Source organism: Sapajus apella, unplaced genomic scaffold (assembly GCF_009761245.1).
Source record: "Sapajus apella isolate SASKATOON/1434 unplaced genomic scaffold, GSC_monkey_1.0 scaffold38, whole genome shotgun sequence".
In the NCBI taxonomy this organism is placed as follows: Eukaryota; Metazoa; Chordata; class Mammalia; order Primates; family Cebidae; genus Sapajus; species Sapajus apella.
Window position 1 is genome coordinate 2,788,558 of NW_022436978.1, and position 14,153 is coordinate 2,802,710.

Consider the following 14,153-nt stretch of genomic DNA (forward strand, 5'->3'; position numbering starts at 1 on the left):
AACTCTAATAGAAAAGTTCATATGGGAGGTCTTCTGTCTATTTGTCTCTCCCTCCAATTGTCACTCTGCTGTCAGGAACTGAGGCATTCCATCAGACTCTGAATCCTTTCGCTTGCTGTAAATAAGGCTCCAATCCATCCTCCGCCCCTTGCTCTCACCTCAGCAGTGCTGCCCACAAGACACCACCCACACAGCTCTGCCAAGACTAATTCATGTTCTTCAGATACTCCTACTGCAAGTTTTCTTTTTCACAGAAGGAGTGGCTGAAATCACTTTAATGTTTCACAAAGCAAACAATCCTAGGAAGACTGGCTCGGGGGTAAGAGGAGAAAAATCAAATATATCACAGAACAGCCTGAATAAAGCAACTTTATATTGCTGGGTTCTCTGTAATATTCACATGAGGCATTGTCTTTAAAATTAGGAAGTTAAGTGAATGAAAGGAGGGCTCCTTCACAGCCATGATCCCAAGCAGACCACAGTCATACATCACAGAGACAGCCTGCAGAGCTGCAAAACGAGATGCAAATACAAAGCTCTAAAGATAACTGCAGGCATAGCTCACTGCCTATCCCAGCACCCCACTGCCCATCCTCTTCCCCGCTGTAGCTCAGCTACAGAAGCTAAAAAGTCCAAGCCTGCTTCCCTAGTCTCCCTTGAAGCTGGAGATGGCCATAACACACTTGGGGCTAACAGGACATCAGTGGAATCCTACTGAGGATTTCTGGGAAAGTTTTTGTTTCCCAGATAAAAGGAAGTTTTTGGCACTGCTCCTTCTTCTTTCTTTCCTTCCCCCCACCCCCCTCCTTTTTTTTTTTTAATAGAGATGGGGGTCTTGATATTGCCTAAGCTGGTCTTGAACTCCTAGGCTCAAGTGATTCTCCCACTTCAGCCTCCCCAACTGCTGAGATTACAGGCATGAGTCACTGTGCCCAGTCCTTTTCTTTCTGTCTTGAATGGAGATGCGAAGTCTGGAGCTGTAGCAACCATCTTGCAAACATAAGGTGACAGGAAGAAAGGGTCAAGAGAACTACTGAGATGCCAACTCAGAGCGCTATCCTAGTTCAGTCTTGGCAGCTTGTTATGTGGGCACAGTAATTTCCCGTTTTTCTAAACCACTGTATCTCGGGTTTCCAGTTGCTTGCTGCTGAAAGCATTCCTAGCTGACTCAACGTCTCATCCTTATCTATATAGCAGGACTTCTTCACTAACTCAAGTCTATTTTTATCATACCAAGTTTTAAAACAAATGTCCTATCTCACTCAATCTTTGAAGTTTTAGACCTAATTTCCCAAATAATCCAAATGACAATTTCCCTATTATTTCCTATATCTATTCAAGTATCTCATGGCCATTTCAAACTGAAAAGGGTCAGGACTACATTTCTTCCAGGACTCCCTATTCCAGCAAGCAGCTTAACCATCCACGTGGAATTCAAGCCAGGGTTTCCTTGATGCCACCATCTCTTACATACTCTCTTCCAATATATTACCAAGCTCTATGGATTTTGCCACCTGAGTATTTTTCTGACCTACTCACTTCTCTCTGTTATTCTCACCTACATCTAAATTTTGCATACCTGGACCACTGCAATAGCTTTCTAACTGGTCTCTCTGCATCTACACTTCCCCTTCCTTCCACAGTGATTTTATAAAAACATAAATCTGACCATGTCATTCCCTCCCTTAGAATCCTTTCATGGTTTCCTATGGTCCCCATGGTTAAAGTGCAAATTCCTTAAGACCTTAAGACCTTGCCTGATCTATCCCCTAAACACCTCTCCAGCCTTATCTTGAGCCTTTCTGCGTGGCTCTTTTAGTTTAAGCTACAGTGTCCTTCTTTCAGGTTTTCAAACCCATCATATACCTTTCTGTTTTAGGGCCACTACACATGCTGTTCTCTACATAGGTGTGTGAGCGGGGTTTTATGCAGTTTTATGTCTACCTAACCCTGCAGTTTTATGTCTACCTAACCCTGCAGTTTTATGTCTACCTAACCCTTACTTATCCCTCTGTAGCCCAAAGAGTGGAGTTTTCATTTCAGATATTAAACTTTTATATTCTAGCTGGTTCATTTTTTTTTTTTTTAAGTTTCTACTCTCTCCTAAGATTCTCTATCTGTTCATTCATTAAGACCATGTTTTCCTTTAAGTCCCAGACCATTTATATAATATATGTCTTTGGCTTTATTTACTAATTCCAACATCTGGGTCATCTCAGGGTCTATTTCTATTGAAATACCTTTCCCCTCTCTTGATTTTAGGCCATAATTTCCTGCTTCTGTGCAAGTCTAGCAATCTTTAATTATATGAAGGACACTGCAGATAAAACCTTGGGAGTCTGCATTACATTGTCTCCCTTTAAAGATGTTGAGGTTTGTTCTGGAAGTTCCCTTTGAAACACTCATGCTTACTTTTATTTTTTATTAAAATAAGTCTATTTTGATTTTGTCCTTAGTTTTAGGGTGTCATCCCTACTCTAATGCATGGCCTTTGTTGGGGGTCTCAACTACATACCCTTGGCTGAGTTATAATGCCAACATTTCCCAGTACTGCACAGCCCCCTTCATGTCCGTGTTTCTGTTCTGTTCCCAACCCTATAGGATTATTCTCTGTTAGGCTTCATGAAGTCTTGTTCTCTCTCTTCTGATTTTCAGAACAAACCAAGTGCTGACCTCAAAACACAGTTTTTTTCAATACATCTGCACAGGAATTCAGCAAGAACCAGGTGAGTCGCCATAGTAACTAACCATTTCCACTGAACAGTTGAAAATTCACAGCTGACAATTTAAATAATGTTCCTCAGTTAGGTTACTACATTTCCAACTAGAGGCAGAGGTCAAAACAAAAGATCTAATTAGGTGGCCTTTCCAACAAGGCCTATAAGCAGAATCATCTGACAGCTCCAAGAGGTAACCAAGCATCTCTCCCTGTAATGTAGTGGACCCCAACTGTCAGCAGATAGGGTCTCCCACTGCCTAGGGTGATACGGAAAGCAACATCCTCAGCTTTTTTCTTCACATTCAGTCTCCAATATTGCCGTGCTTAAAAGGAGCAAGGTGCCATGTTAACAAGTTCTAATAAGCACTTCCCAAAATCCATATGCTATTCTCTGCTGCATTAAGAATAAATTACAATGGGAAAACAGCCTCATTTAAGACATGTGTTTTGTGTGATGAAACTAGAGGTCATATTTCCATATGGCATTGGTATTGTGAGATGGTGTACTACAGTTCTAATTCACAAAGTTTTGTAGTGATCACAGGTTATTGAGAACCTTGTGCTTTCTTTGTATAAGAACGACAGTATTGGATCTAAGCCAGAGTCAATTTCAGTACCCACAAAACAACTCATGGGCCACCACGGAAGGGGACAACTATTCTTCTTATAGTAACTACCACAGGGGAAGAACTCCCATGACGTACCATGAGTAGTCCTTCATGGTGCCCTTACCTTTTCAGACCCTACTTATGTCCAGTCTCATGCATGCATAAGAATACAAATGTCACCAAATTGCTATGTGAATATCCCTCATATGGCTTAATAATTTCTCTCTGGAGTTCAGGGAGTGACCCCTAAACTCCAACACCTTGAAACTTGATAAGCTCAAAGGACACATTGCACAGCATGGTTCTAGTACAAACAGAACTGATTTTTTGCCCAGGCTGTGGGTGACTTAAAAAGCAAGCCCCTGCTTTCAATGATTGATTTTGCCTTGACTCTCTCAACATGGAAAGGGCTAAAAGGCAACTGAAAGATCACTTGGTCCGACCTACTTATTGTATTGATGAGGAAAATAAGGCCCAGGAACCAGATTATCAAGCTTTAGTGCCTGGCTTAGTTCACTTTCACTTGGCTTTCCCTCATGGAGGCCAGCCATTCTCTTCACTTCTTTTAGATAATCTCTTCTGGACTTCTACTGAAAAATTTAAGCATATGAAGTGTAGAGTTGGGTGGGAAAGACATGCACCAAACTTAATAAACCAAAGGTCATTTACTTATCTGAGATTTCATTCTATGTTTCTGGAGGTCTCATCAGAACTACACAGTTGAAGACATTTTTCTTTTTCTCTCTCTTTTTCTACATGAGGAAAGCCCCCACTCCCTTTTTTAAAGCTTTATCACGGATACAATTATGGCTGATTTTTGACCTCTGTGGCAGTGAGTTGAAACGTCAGCAAACAATGGCCTACAGTGACCACCAGGTGCTATACTTGACTTACCAAGGGAAGATCCAAGCTTATCACCAGCTAAGTGAATGATGGGGTTCAGCTGCTTCCTGTCTGTACACCCAAGGCTCCCAGCCCTTCCTAGAGCTCACCCCCACAGTGAGGCTCTCTAATACCCAGAAGCCTTCGGTGTTGTCTGCCAGCATGTAAGGCATTAGTGGGGAGCCTCCAGGCTGACACTCACCTTTGCATAAGCAGTTGTCTTAATAAACCACTGTTTGAGGTACTTCTGTTCCACCTTTGCTCCAGAACGCCAGGAACAGCCATGTTCATCCACCTGCTCATTGGCGAGCACTGTTTGGTCCACTGGGTCCCAGTTAACCAAGGCCTGTATAATTCATGAAACAAAATGGCACAATCTGGTGAGTACTCCTAATGAGACCATCCTGAGGTTTCTTACATGTGAGAGGGCCTGCAAATGCAATGGCTCTGCTCCGTGGAGTACTGCTTGGTAAAAAAAATCATTTGCAAGTTGTACAAAGAACACATTAATTTCCTCTGTGCTTTCATCTTATTATTCCTCTGTGCTTTCATCGTTCCTTGGGAATGAAGCATTTAAGGATGTGTCTAACTCAACTTTGGTATCTTATACGAAAGGATGAAGTTGTAGGATGCAAAAATCTTAGCAAGCAGAATAAAAGAAGAAAAAATGGCACCTATTTAAAATTTAACACAATAGGATTATTTTAGGGAAATCTTCAGTGCACAACTCAAATTTTTACATAGGTATATACTCATGTAACCATGTTGTGCCTTCTACCAATCAATACCTGCCCCCACAATGGTAGCTCTTCTGAGCTCTGTCTCCACAGATTCATTTTGCTGATAGAACATGTAAAACACGTAGTCTTAACTATTATGAAGATTCTCTCCCTAGAGTTCTAGTTAGGGTCTATCTTCATTTAAAATAAATACCCCTGCCATCTACATTCACACCTTTATGACATTCAGGTACCACTTGGTACAAAGAAGGGAATGAGTAAAGAGGGATGTGTTGGGGACTTAAAATATCCTGACTTCATATACATTTTTTGTGACTTTTTTTTTGAGACAGAGTTTAGTTCTTCTTGCCCAGGCTGGAGTGCAATGGTGTGATCTTGGCTTGTTGCAACCTCTACCTCCTGGGTTCAAGTGATTCTCCTACCTCAGCCTCCGAGTAGCTGGGATTAGAGGCATGTGTCGCCATGCCCGTCTAATTTTATATTTTTATTAGAGATAGGATTTTGCCATGTTGGTCAGGCAGGTCTCAAACTCCTGACCTCACGTGATCTACTCGCCTTGGTCTCCCAAAGTGTTGGGTTTACAGGCACGAGCCACCGTGCCTGTCTGTAAAATTTTAAATAAGCAATTCTAATAAGAGATTGTGTTCACTATTATCCATTTACCCCTCCAGACTCTCTTCCTGCCCTATTCTGTGGCCCAGGAATTTGACCTCTGTGACCTGCATTACCCTGGACCCTTGCCTTCCAGTTGGGTTCAACCAATGACAGGCACGCTGGCTGCTTCCTGCCCATGGGCTGGCAGGGGTCATGTGCCTCTACTCAGAGTCATCACCCGTTTGGGCAGGTCTCCCCTGCTCCTATAGTTACTGCTCTCCCAGGTTCCACTAACTGCTCCCTAGTGCTGCCCCTGAAGCCTAGAAATAGCAAAGGTATCCTTTTGCTGCCAGGGTCAAGGGCATTGCCGTCCCTTCTGAGTTTCCCTCAACTCCACACAAATAGTCCTTTATCAAATTTTCTTCAATGACTCCTTTTAGGTATGCGCTCTCTTTCCTGCTGGGACCCTGATTGACCCAGAGACATGTCTAAAAGTTATACAAAAGGAGGGGTGAGGGGAGGCTAACCCATCTGTGGGTTGCAATTTGTGGGCTGTGATTTTACAACTAGAAGTAGTGCCCCCACTGAAAAATTTAAGCATGTAAAGTCTAGAGTTGGGTGGGAAAGACATGCATTAAATACTGTTTCCCTTTGAAGACAGAGCTCCCAAACGCCTTGACTTAATAAGTACATAGAGACAAAATATGGCACAAAATTACCTTAGACCTAAAAACTTTAATAAACCAAAGGTCCATTTCCTTATCTATTATCCCTACCTGTACTAGGGGGTTGGAGAGAAGGGTACCATTTAATTATTTTTCTTTTCTTTTTTTTTTTTTGAGGTGATGGGTATTTTAATTAGCTTAATTATTCTACATTGTATACATATATCAAAATATCACACTGTACTCCATAAATATAACACAATTATGATTTGTCAATTAATAATTTTTTTTAAAGAAATAATTAAGGCTGGGCATAGGCCAGTGTGTCAGAGGGATAGCTGTATTCCCACGCTGAAATCATGGGATGATTTCACCTACAGTCTAGATGGAACTTTGTACCCCTGACAGTAACTCCCCATTCCCTCGCTCCACCCCCACCCCTCCAGCCTCTGGCAGCCACATTCTACTCGCTGCTTCTAAAATGTCAATGTTTTTAAGGATTCCACATATAAGTGAGATCACATGATATCTGTCTTTCTGTACCTGGATTATTTCAGGTTCTCACTCTGTCGCCCAGGCTGGAGTGCAGTGGCACTCAGCTCACTGCAACCTCCACCTCCCGGGTTCAAGTGATTCTCTTGCCTCAGCCTCCTGAGTAGCAGGGACCCTAGGCACGCGCCACTACACCCGGCTAATTTTTGTATTTTTAGCAGAGACAGGGTTTCACCGTGTTGGCCAGGCCGGTCTCAAACTCCTTACCTCAGGTGATCCGCCCGCCATGGCTTGCCAAAGTGCTGGAATCACAGGCGTGAGCCACCGCACCCAGCCTTAATTATTTTTTTTTAAAATATATTAATTGACAAATCATAATTGTGTTGTATTTATGGAGTACAGTATGATATTTTGATATTTGTATACAATGTAGAATAAGCTAATTAAAATACTCATTACCTCACTTACTTAACATTTTTTTTGGCGGTAAATTTACTTTTTCAGTTAGTTATCTTGAAATATACAAAACATTATGACTGACTATAGTCACCCTCTTGTGCAACAGATCTCAAAATATATTCCTGCAGTCTGGCTGAAACTTCATATCCCTGACAGTAACTCCCCAATCCCTTGCTCCATCCCCACCGCTCCAGCCTCTGGTAACCATCATTCTACTCTTTGCTTCTCTGAAATTGGTGTTTTCTAGGATTCCACATATAAGTGAGATCACATGATATTTGTCTTTCTGTGACTGGATTATTTTGCTTAACATAATGCATTCTAGATTCATCCCTGTCATTCCCAAATGACAAAATTTTATTTTTTTTGAAGGTGAATACTATTCCATTGTGTATATACTCCACATTTTCTGTATTCATTCGTCTGTTGGTGGACACTTAGGTTGATTCCATATCTTGGCTACTATGAACAGTACTGCAATTAACACCGGAGTACAGATATCCCTCTGACACACTGATTTCAATTCCTTTGGATATACTTCCAGGAGTGGGATTGCTGGAGCATACAGTAGTTCTATTTTTCATTTTCTGAGGAACTGCCATACTGTTTTCCATAATGGATATGCCAATTTACATTTCTACCCACAGTGTACACAGGTTCTGGAAGGGTTCCACTTAAAATAACAGACAGAAAGGGCCAAGTACTGCTTAGTTATGTAGACAGTTCATTCAAGAGGCACCTTCCCACTCCAGACAACCCATGCACAACTAAAACTGCATAAAATATAAAAGAAAGGTAGAAAAAGAGCATCCTATATTCCTATATCCCTCCACCTCTGTCTCTTGTCCCCCGCAAACCTCAGAGGATTTGGAAGAAGTGAACACTTGGTACTGCAGATTGCAAGAACAAATAGGACAGTATTTTCTTATCAACATTTCCCATATGGTTTGGCATCTCTCAGGCTCTAGGTTACAAAATGCAGGAGAAGATGTGCTCCTAAGAGGTTTGTACATCATAGTAAAACCCAGGCATTGAATGAAAGGCCAAAAAAGAAAAAAAAAAAAAAACCACAAAGGCAGTTTCTCCCCCTAACGAAAGGCTTCGGGAGAAGGGGAGAAAACACCAAAAGAAATAGCGTCTCAAATAAAAGATGCATCAGCTGTGAGAATCCACATGATTTATTTCCAGGACTCCAATCCACCTCAGCCACAGAGTTGCAGATTCAGGCTCACTTTCCAACAGTGGTTAAATTAGGAGTCGTCAAAATCCAGGGCTCTGGGGCTCAGGGAGCATAGCACCTGCAGCCCCTTGAAGCCCTGGAGTGGTTTCCTAACTACTTTGCTCAGGTCTCCTCTCTTGGACAACTGTCTCTCTCAGTGGCTTCCCTTACCCAGCAATCCTGGGTTTCCACATTTTGAACATTTACTTGGATGAGCACACTGATTTTTAAGCAAGCACAGTCTTATGAATAGGATATAATTTCTGGGCAACTTCACCGACTCTATTGATTTCCCTGGTTGGCATTTAAGTTGTCTATCACCTACTGAAGCCAATTCCATGCTCCTTCGTCGTTAACTAGCCTTATTTGTAAAATAAAGTCAAGTCTATTGAAATAAACCTTAAATCAACACTGAAATCATTAAAACACCAGAGCTTTGGGTCGGTTTTACTCACTGCTTCCCTCACAATAGTTATCTGGGAATATCACAGAATTGGCCATTCCAAAGAAGATAATTTCCCCACTTATTAAAGGGTTAAACATCAGGACTAATATTTTTTGCCTGAGTGACTTGTGGGAAGCTTGTAGGAAGCATTTTAGAAATGCATCTCATAACACGATTATAGACACAAAGGAGCCATGTTCATAAAGGGTCAAATCTGGACAGTGATTAGTGGGAGCAAGCATTTTTGTCTCTTCCCTCTACTCTTCTTTGCCATTAGGGTCTTGGAGGCGTGGGTGACTTTGGGGTCCCCTGGGGATTTTCTAGGCAGTATCCTCCTAATTTTGTGTTTATCAGCTTTCCTATCTGTGACACAGCGGCTGTGGTGCTTGCTGTCCCAGCCAGTCCTAATGTTCCAAACCCTCACACCTTTCATCTCATTATTACCATTTCTCCTCTTCCCTCAGATCCCCCTTGCCCTGCCTCCTCACCCTTCACACAGGGTGCCAATCCCTTCTAGATCACATCCACCAACAGCATGCTTTTGTCTCTTGGCCAGTGCATCACTCCTCAGGCCAGTGTTATCCCCGCCTCTCTCTCCTAGATCTCTGCTTTTCTTTTCTTTCTTTTTTTTAAACTAGCAAAGACCTTTTCTGAATATACTGCCAGCTTCAGGTTCCAGAAGGATAGTAAAATATATATTTTAGGGTATTGATTTTTTCAAGGTCTATTAGCTTCTTTCTTGACAAAGCATGCTTAACTAAGGAACATCACATAGGTCTTACAAAGTAACTCTCAGAATCAATCTTGCTCCATTCCATCCAGAATGGGCCTGAATTTGGACTGAGTCCAGGAGGAGGCCACAAGGCTCCCATTTGTTACTGTCACCACATTCCAAATCCACAAGGTGGCACAGTGGAAGAGGTGCCAGTATGCAGCAATTCTTTCAGTATGCTTCCTGAAACCAGGCCACACTGCAAACTTAGCTTTACCTAGTGGGTAAATTAACACTATCACCAGGTGCTACTAAATTCATGTAGACAGCCAAAGGCAGACTCGTAAATTAGGGAACTCTCCATAATTCCCTAGAATATCCAAGCCTAATAAACCATTATTATTCTTTCTAATAACGATATCCACCATCCAAGGCTAAACACCAGCACAAGACTGATAATCAACGAGTACCACACAGGAAAAAGAACTCTGAAGAGAGATCAAGAGGACTCCACAAAAGCAACCTTAAGAAATGCACAAGGAACTACAAAAGCAAGAACAAACCAAACCAAAAATTAGAAGAAGTAAAGAAATAATAAAGACCAGAATAGAAATAAATGAAATTGAGACTAAAAAAAAGGAAAAAGACCAACAAAATTAAAAACTTGGTTTTTGAAAAGTCACACAAAATCAACAAACTTTTACCTAGTCTAGGAAAAAAAAAGAAGAGCCAAATAAATAAAATCACAGACAGAAAAGGAAACATTACGACTTTTGCAACAGAAATACACAGAAATCATTAGAGACTATTATGAACAACTACACACCAACAAATGGGAAAACCTAGAAGAAATGGATGAATTCCTGGACATATACACAACCTACCAAGATCGAATCATGAGGTAATAGAAAACCTGAATAGAACAATAACAAGTAATGAGTTCAAAGCAGTAATATAATGTCTTCCATCAAAGAAAAGACCAGGACCTGATGGATTCACTGCTGAATTCTACCAAACATTTAAAGAAAACTAAACCAATTCTTCTCAAACTCTTCTAGAAAGAGGGAATCTTCCAAATTCATTCTATAAAACCAGTATTACCCTAATATCTATCTAAATCAGACAAAGACATGGCAAAAAAAGAAAACTATAGGCCAATATCCCTAATAAACAAAGATGCAAAAATCATCAATAAAATAGTAGTAAACAGAATTCAACAACACATTAAAAAGATCATTCACCATGAACAACAGGGATTCATCCCAGAGATGCAAGGATGGTTCAACATACACAAATCAATAAATGTTGTACGTCACATGACAACATCAAGGACCAAAACATATAATTTCCATAATGCTAAAAAAGCATTCAATAAAATTCAACATCCTCATGATAAAAGAAAAAAAACTCTCAACAAATTGAGTATAGTAGGAACGTACCTCAACATGACAAAAGCCATATATGATAAACCTATGGCTAACATCACACTGAATGGGAATAAACTGAAAGCCTTTCCACTAAGATCTGGAACAAGACATGGTTGATCACTTTCACCACTTTTATTCAACTATAGTACTGGAAGTCCTATCCAAGGCAATTAGATAAGAGAAAGAAATAAAGGGCAACTAAACCGGAAAAGAAGTCAGATTATTCTTGTTTGCAGACAACATGATTTTATATTTGGAAAAACCTAAAGACTCCAACCAAAAAACTCTTAGACCTGATAAATGAATTTAATAAAGTTGCAGGATACAAAACCAACACAAGGAAATCAGCAGCATTTCTACATGTTAACAACGACCAATCTGAAAAAGAAATCAAGAAAGTAATCCCATTTATTAGGGTTACAAATAAGATGCCTAGGAATAAATTTAAGCAAGGTGAAAGACCTCTAAGAAAAATGATAAAACATTGATGAAAGAAATTGAAAAGGACACACAAAAAATGGAAAAATATACCATGTTCATGGATTGAAAGAATTAATATTGTTAAAATGCCCATACTACACAAAGTGATCTATAGATTCATTGCAATCCCTATCAAAATATCAATGACATTCTTTACAGAAACAGAAAAAAAAAAAAAAAAAAAATCTGTATGGAACCACAAAAGACCCTTAATAGCCAAAGCAATCCTGAGCAAAAATAGAACAAAGCTGAAAGCATCACACTACCTGATTTCAAAGTATACTAAAAAGCTATAGTAACCCAAACAGCATGTACTGGCATAAAAGGAGACACAAAGACCAGTGAAACAAAACAGAGAACCCAAATAGATATCCATGCACTTATAGTTAACTCATTTTTGACAAAGGTTCGAAGAACATACACTGGGGAAAAGATACTCTCTTTAATAAATGTTGCTGGAAAAACTAGATATCCATATGCAGAAGAATGAAAATAAATCCCCATTTTCTACCACATAAAAAAAATTGACTCAAAATAGATTAAAAATTTAAATTAAGACCAAAAACTATAAAACTACTAGAATAAAACATTGGGGAAATGCTACAAGACATTGGTTCGGGCAAATTTTTTGTTTGGGTCAGACCACAAAAGCACAAGCAATAAAAAAAAGCAAAAATAGACGCATGGGATTACATCAAGCAGAAAAGCTTCTGCACAATGAAGGAAACAATTAACAAAGTGAAGAGATAGCCTACAGAATGGGAAAAAAACATTTGCAAATTATTCTGACAAGGGATTAATAACCAGAATAAATAAGGAATTCAAACAATAGCAAAAACCAAACAAACAAAAATCCAAATAATCCAATTAGAAAATGGGCAAAAGACTTGTATAGACATTTCTCAAAAGAAGACATACAAATGGCTAAAAAATATATGAAAGAAAAAATGGTTACTTCATTAGTCATAAGGGAAATGCAAATCAAAATCACAATGGAACATAATTTCACTCAGTTAAAATGGCTATTAAAAGACAGGGAGTAACAGATGCTGGTGAGAATATGGAGAAAGGGGAACTCTTATACACTGTATGAAAAACAGTAAGGAGGTTCCTCATAAAATTAAAAATAAAACTACCACATGATTCAGCAATCCCACTGCTGGGTATATATCCAAAGGAACTGAAATCAGTATTATCGAAGAGATATCTGCACTCCTATGCTTATTGTGATACTATTCACAATAGCCAAGATGTGGCATCAACCCAAGTGACCATCAATGGATTAAAAAAATGTGGTGTATTAACTTTATAAAGTTATGGAATACACACTATGGAATATCATTCAGCCAAAAAATAGAATGAAATCCTCTCATTTACAGTAACATGGATAGAACTGCAGGGTACCATGTGACATAAGCCAGGACTACAAAGACAAGTATCAAGTGTTCTCACTCATATGTGAGAGCTTAAAAAAGCGGATCTCATGGAGGTAGAGTGTAGAATGGTGGTTACCAGAGGCTGGGAAAAGAGAGAGAGGAAGGGATAAAAAGACACTGGTTAATGGATACAAAAATACAGTTAGATAAAAGGAATAAGTTCTAGCATTTGATGATATAGCAGGAAAATTACAGTTAACATTAGTTTATTGTTATGTTTCAAAATAACTAGAAGAGATCTAATATTTCCAACACAAAGAAAAGATAAATGTTTGAGGTGACAGAGAACCTAATCACTCTGATTTGATCATGACACACTATATGCATGTATCAAATATCACATGTAAAATATGTACAACTAGGATATATTAATTAAAAAACCCCACAACAACAAAACCCTCTAAAACTACATCCATGGAATAAAACTTTTTGAAAGAGTTTTAAGAAAATGTTTTTCAAAAGGTGAAATTAATGTTCTGCCAAGCAGAGGTCTTTATGTTCATAATTGCAGCTGAAAATACTTTTGTTTTGTGAAAGCAACAGCAGATTCCTTTTGCAACAGAACTGAACATTTGGTGGACAGTGCTTGTTAAGAACAAAAGACTTAAACACTGTAGCTATGTTTAGTAATGCTCTGCTCAAATACTATTCCTAAATGTTCATTTACCTGAGTTATTTTTGGTTAAATATGCTTTACAAAGTATATTTCTAAAGTCAGTTAACTTTATAAAGTTAATTCCCAAAATTTGTATTTTGAAATAAACCACAGAAACAGAATGCTAACTAATAGCAATGTTTTCTGTTTTAAGGCAATTATGAAAATAGCTACCCAATAAAAGAAGATTGCTAAGGTCTGAATGTGTCACCCCAAGTTCATGTGTTGGAAACTTAATCTCCAATGCAACAATGTTAAAAGGTGGGACATTTCAGAGGTGATTAAGTTATGAGGGCTGTGCTCTCATAAATAAGTTGATGTCATTATCACCACATGGGTTAGTTACCGAGAGTGGGCTTGTTATAAAAGTGAGTTCAGCCAGGCCCAGTGGCTCATGCCTGTAATCCCAGCACTTTGGGAAGCCAAGGCGGGAAGATCACCTGAGGTTGGGAGTTCGAGACCAGTCTGACCAACATGGACAAACCCCGTCTCTACTAAAAATATAAAAATACAAAAATCAACCGGGCATGGTGGTGCATGCCTGTAATCCCAGCTACTCAGGAGGCTGAGGCAGAAGAATCACTTGAATCTGGGAGGTGGAAGTTGTGGTGAGCCAAGAT

At 39.4% G+C, this 14,153-nt stretch overlaps 1 protein-coding gene across 2 annotated transcripts in view; it reads right to left on the bottom strand.

Moving 5' to 3' along the window:
• The window catches only part of LARS2 (leucyl-tRNA synthetase 2, mitochondrial), a 159,060-nt gene that overhangs the window by 88,752 nt on the left and 56,155 nt on the right, over window positions 1-14,153 (bottom strand). For both annotated transcript variants that reach the window (XM_032298038.1, XM_032298039.1), the window contains exon 7: window positions 4,412-4,555. In XM_032298038.1, coding sequence (XP_032153929.1) covers window positions 4,412-4,555 — 144 coding nt within the window. The remainder of the gene's footprint in view (window positions 1-4,411; window positions 4,556-14,153) is intronic.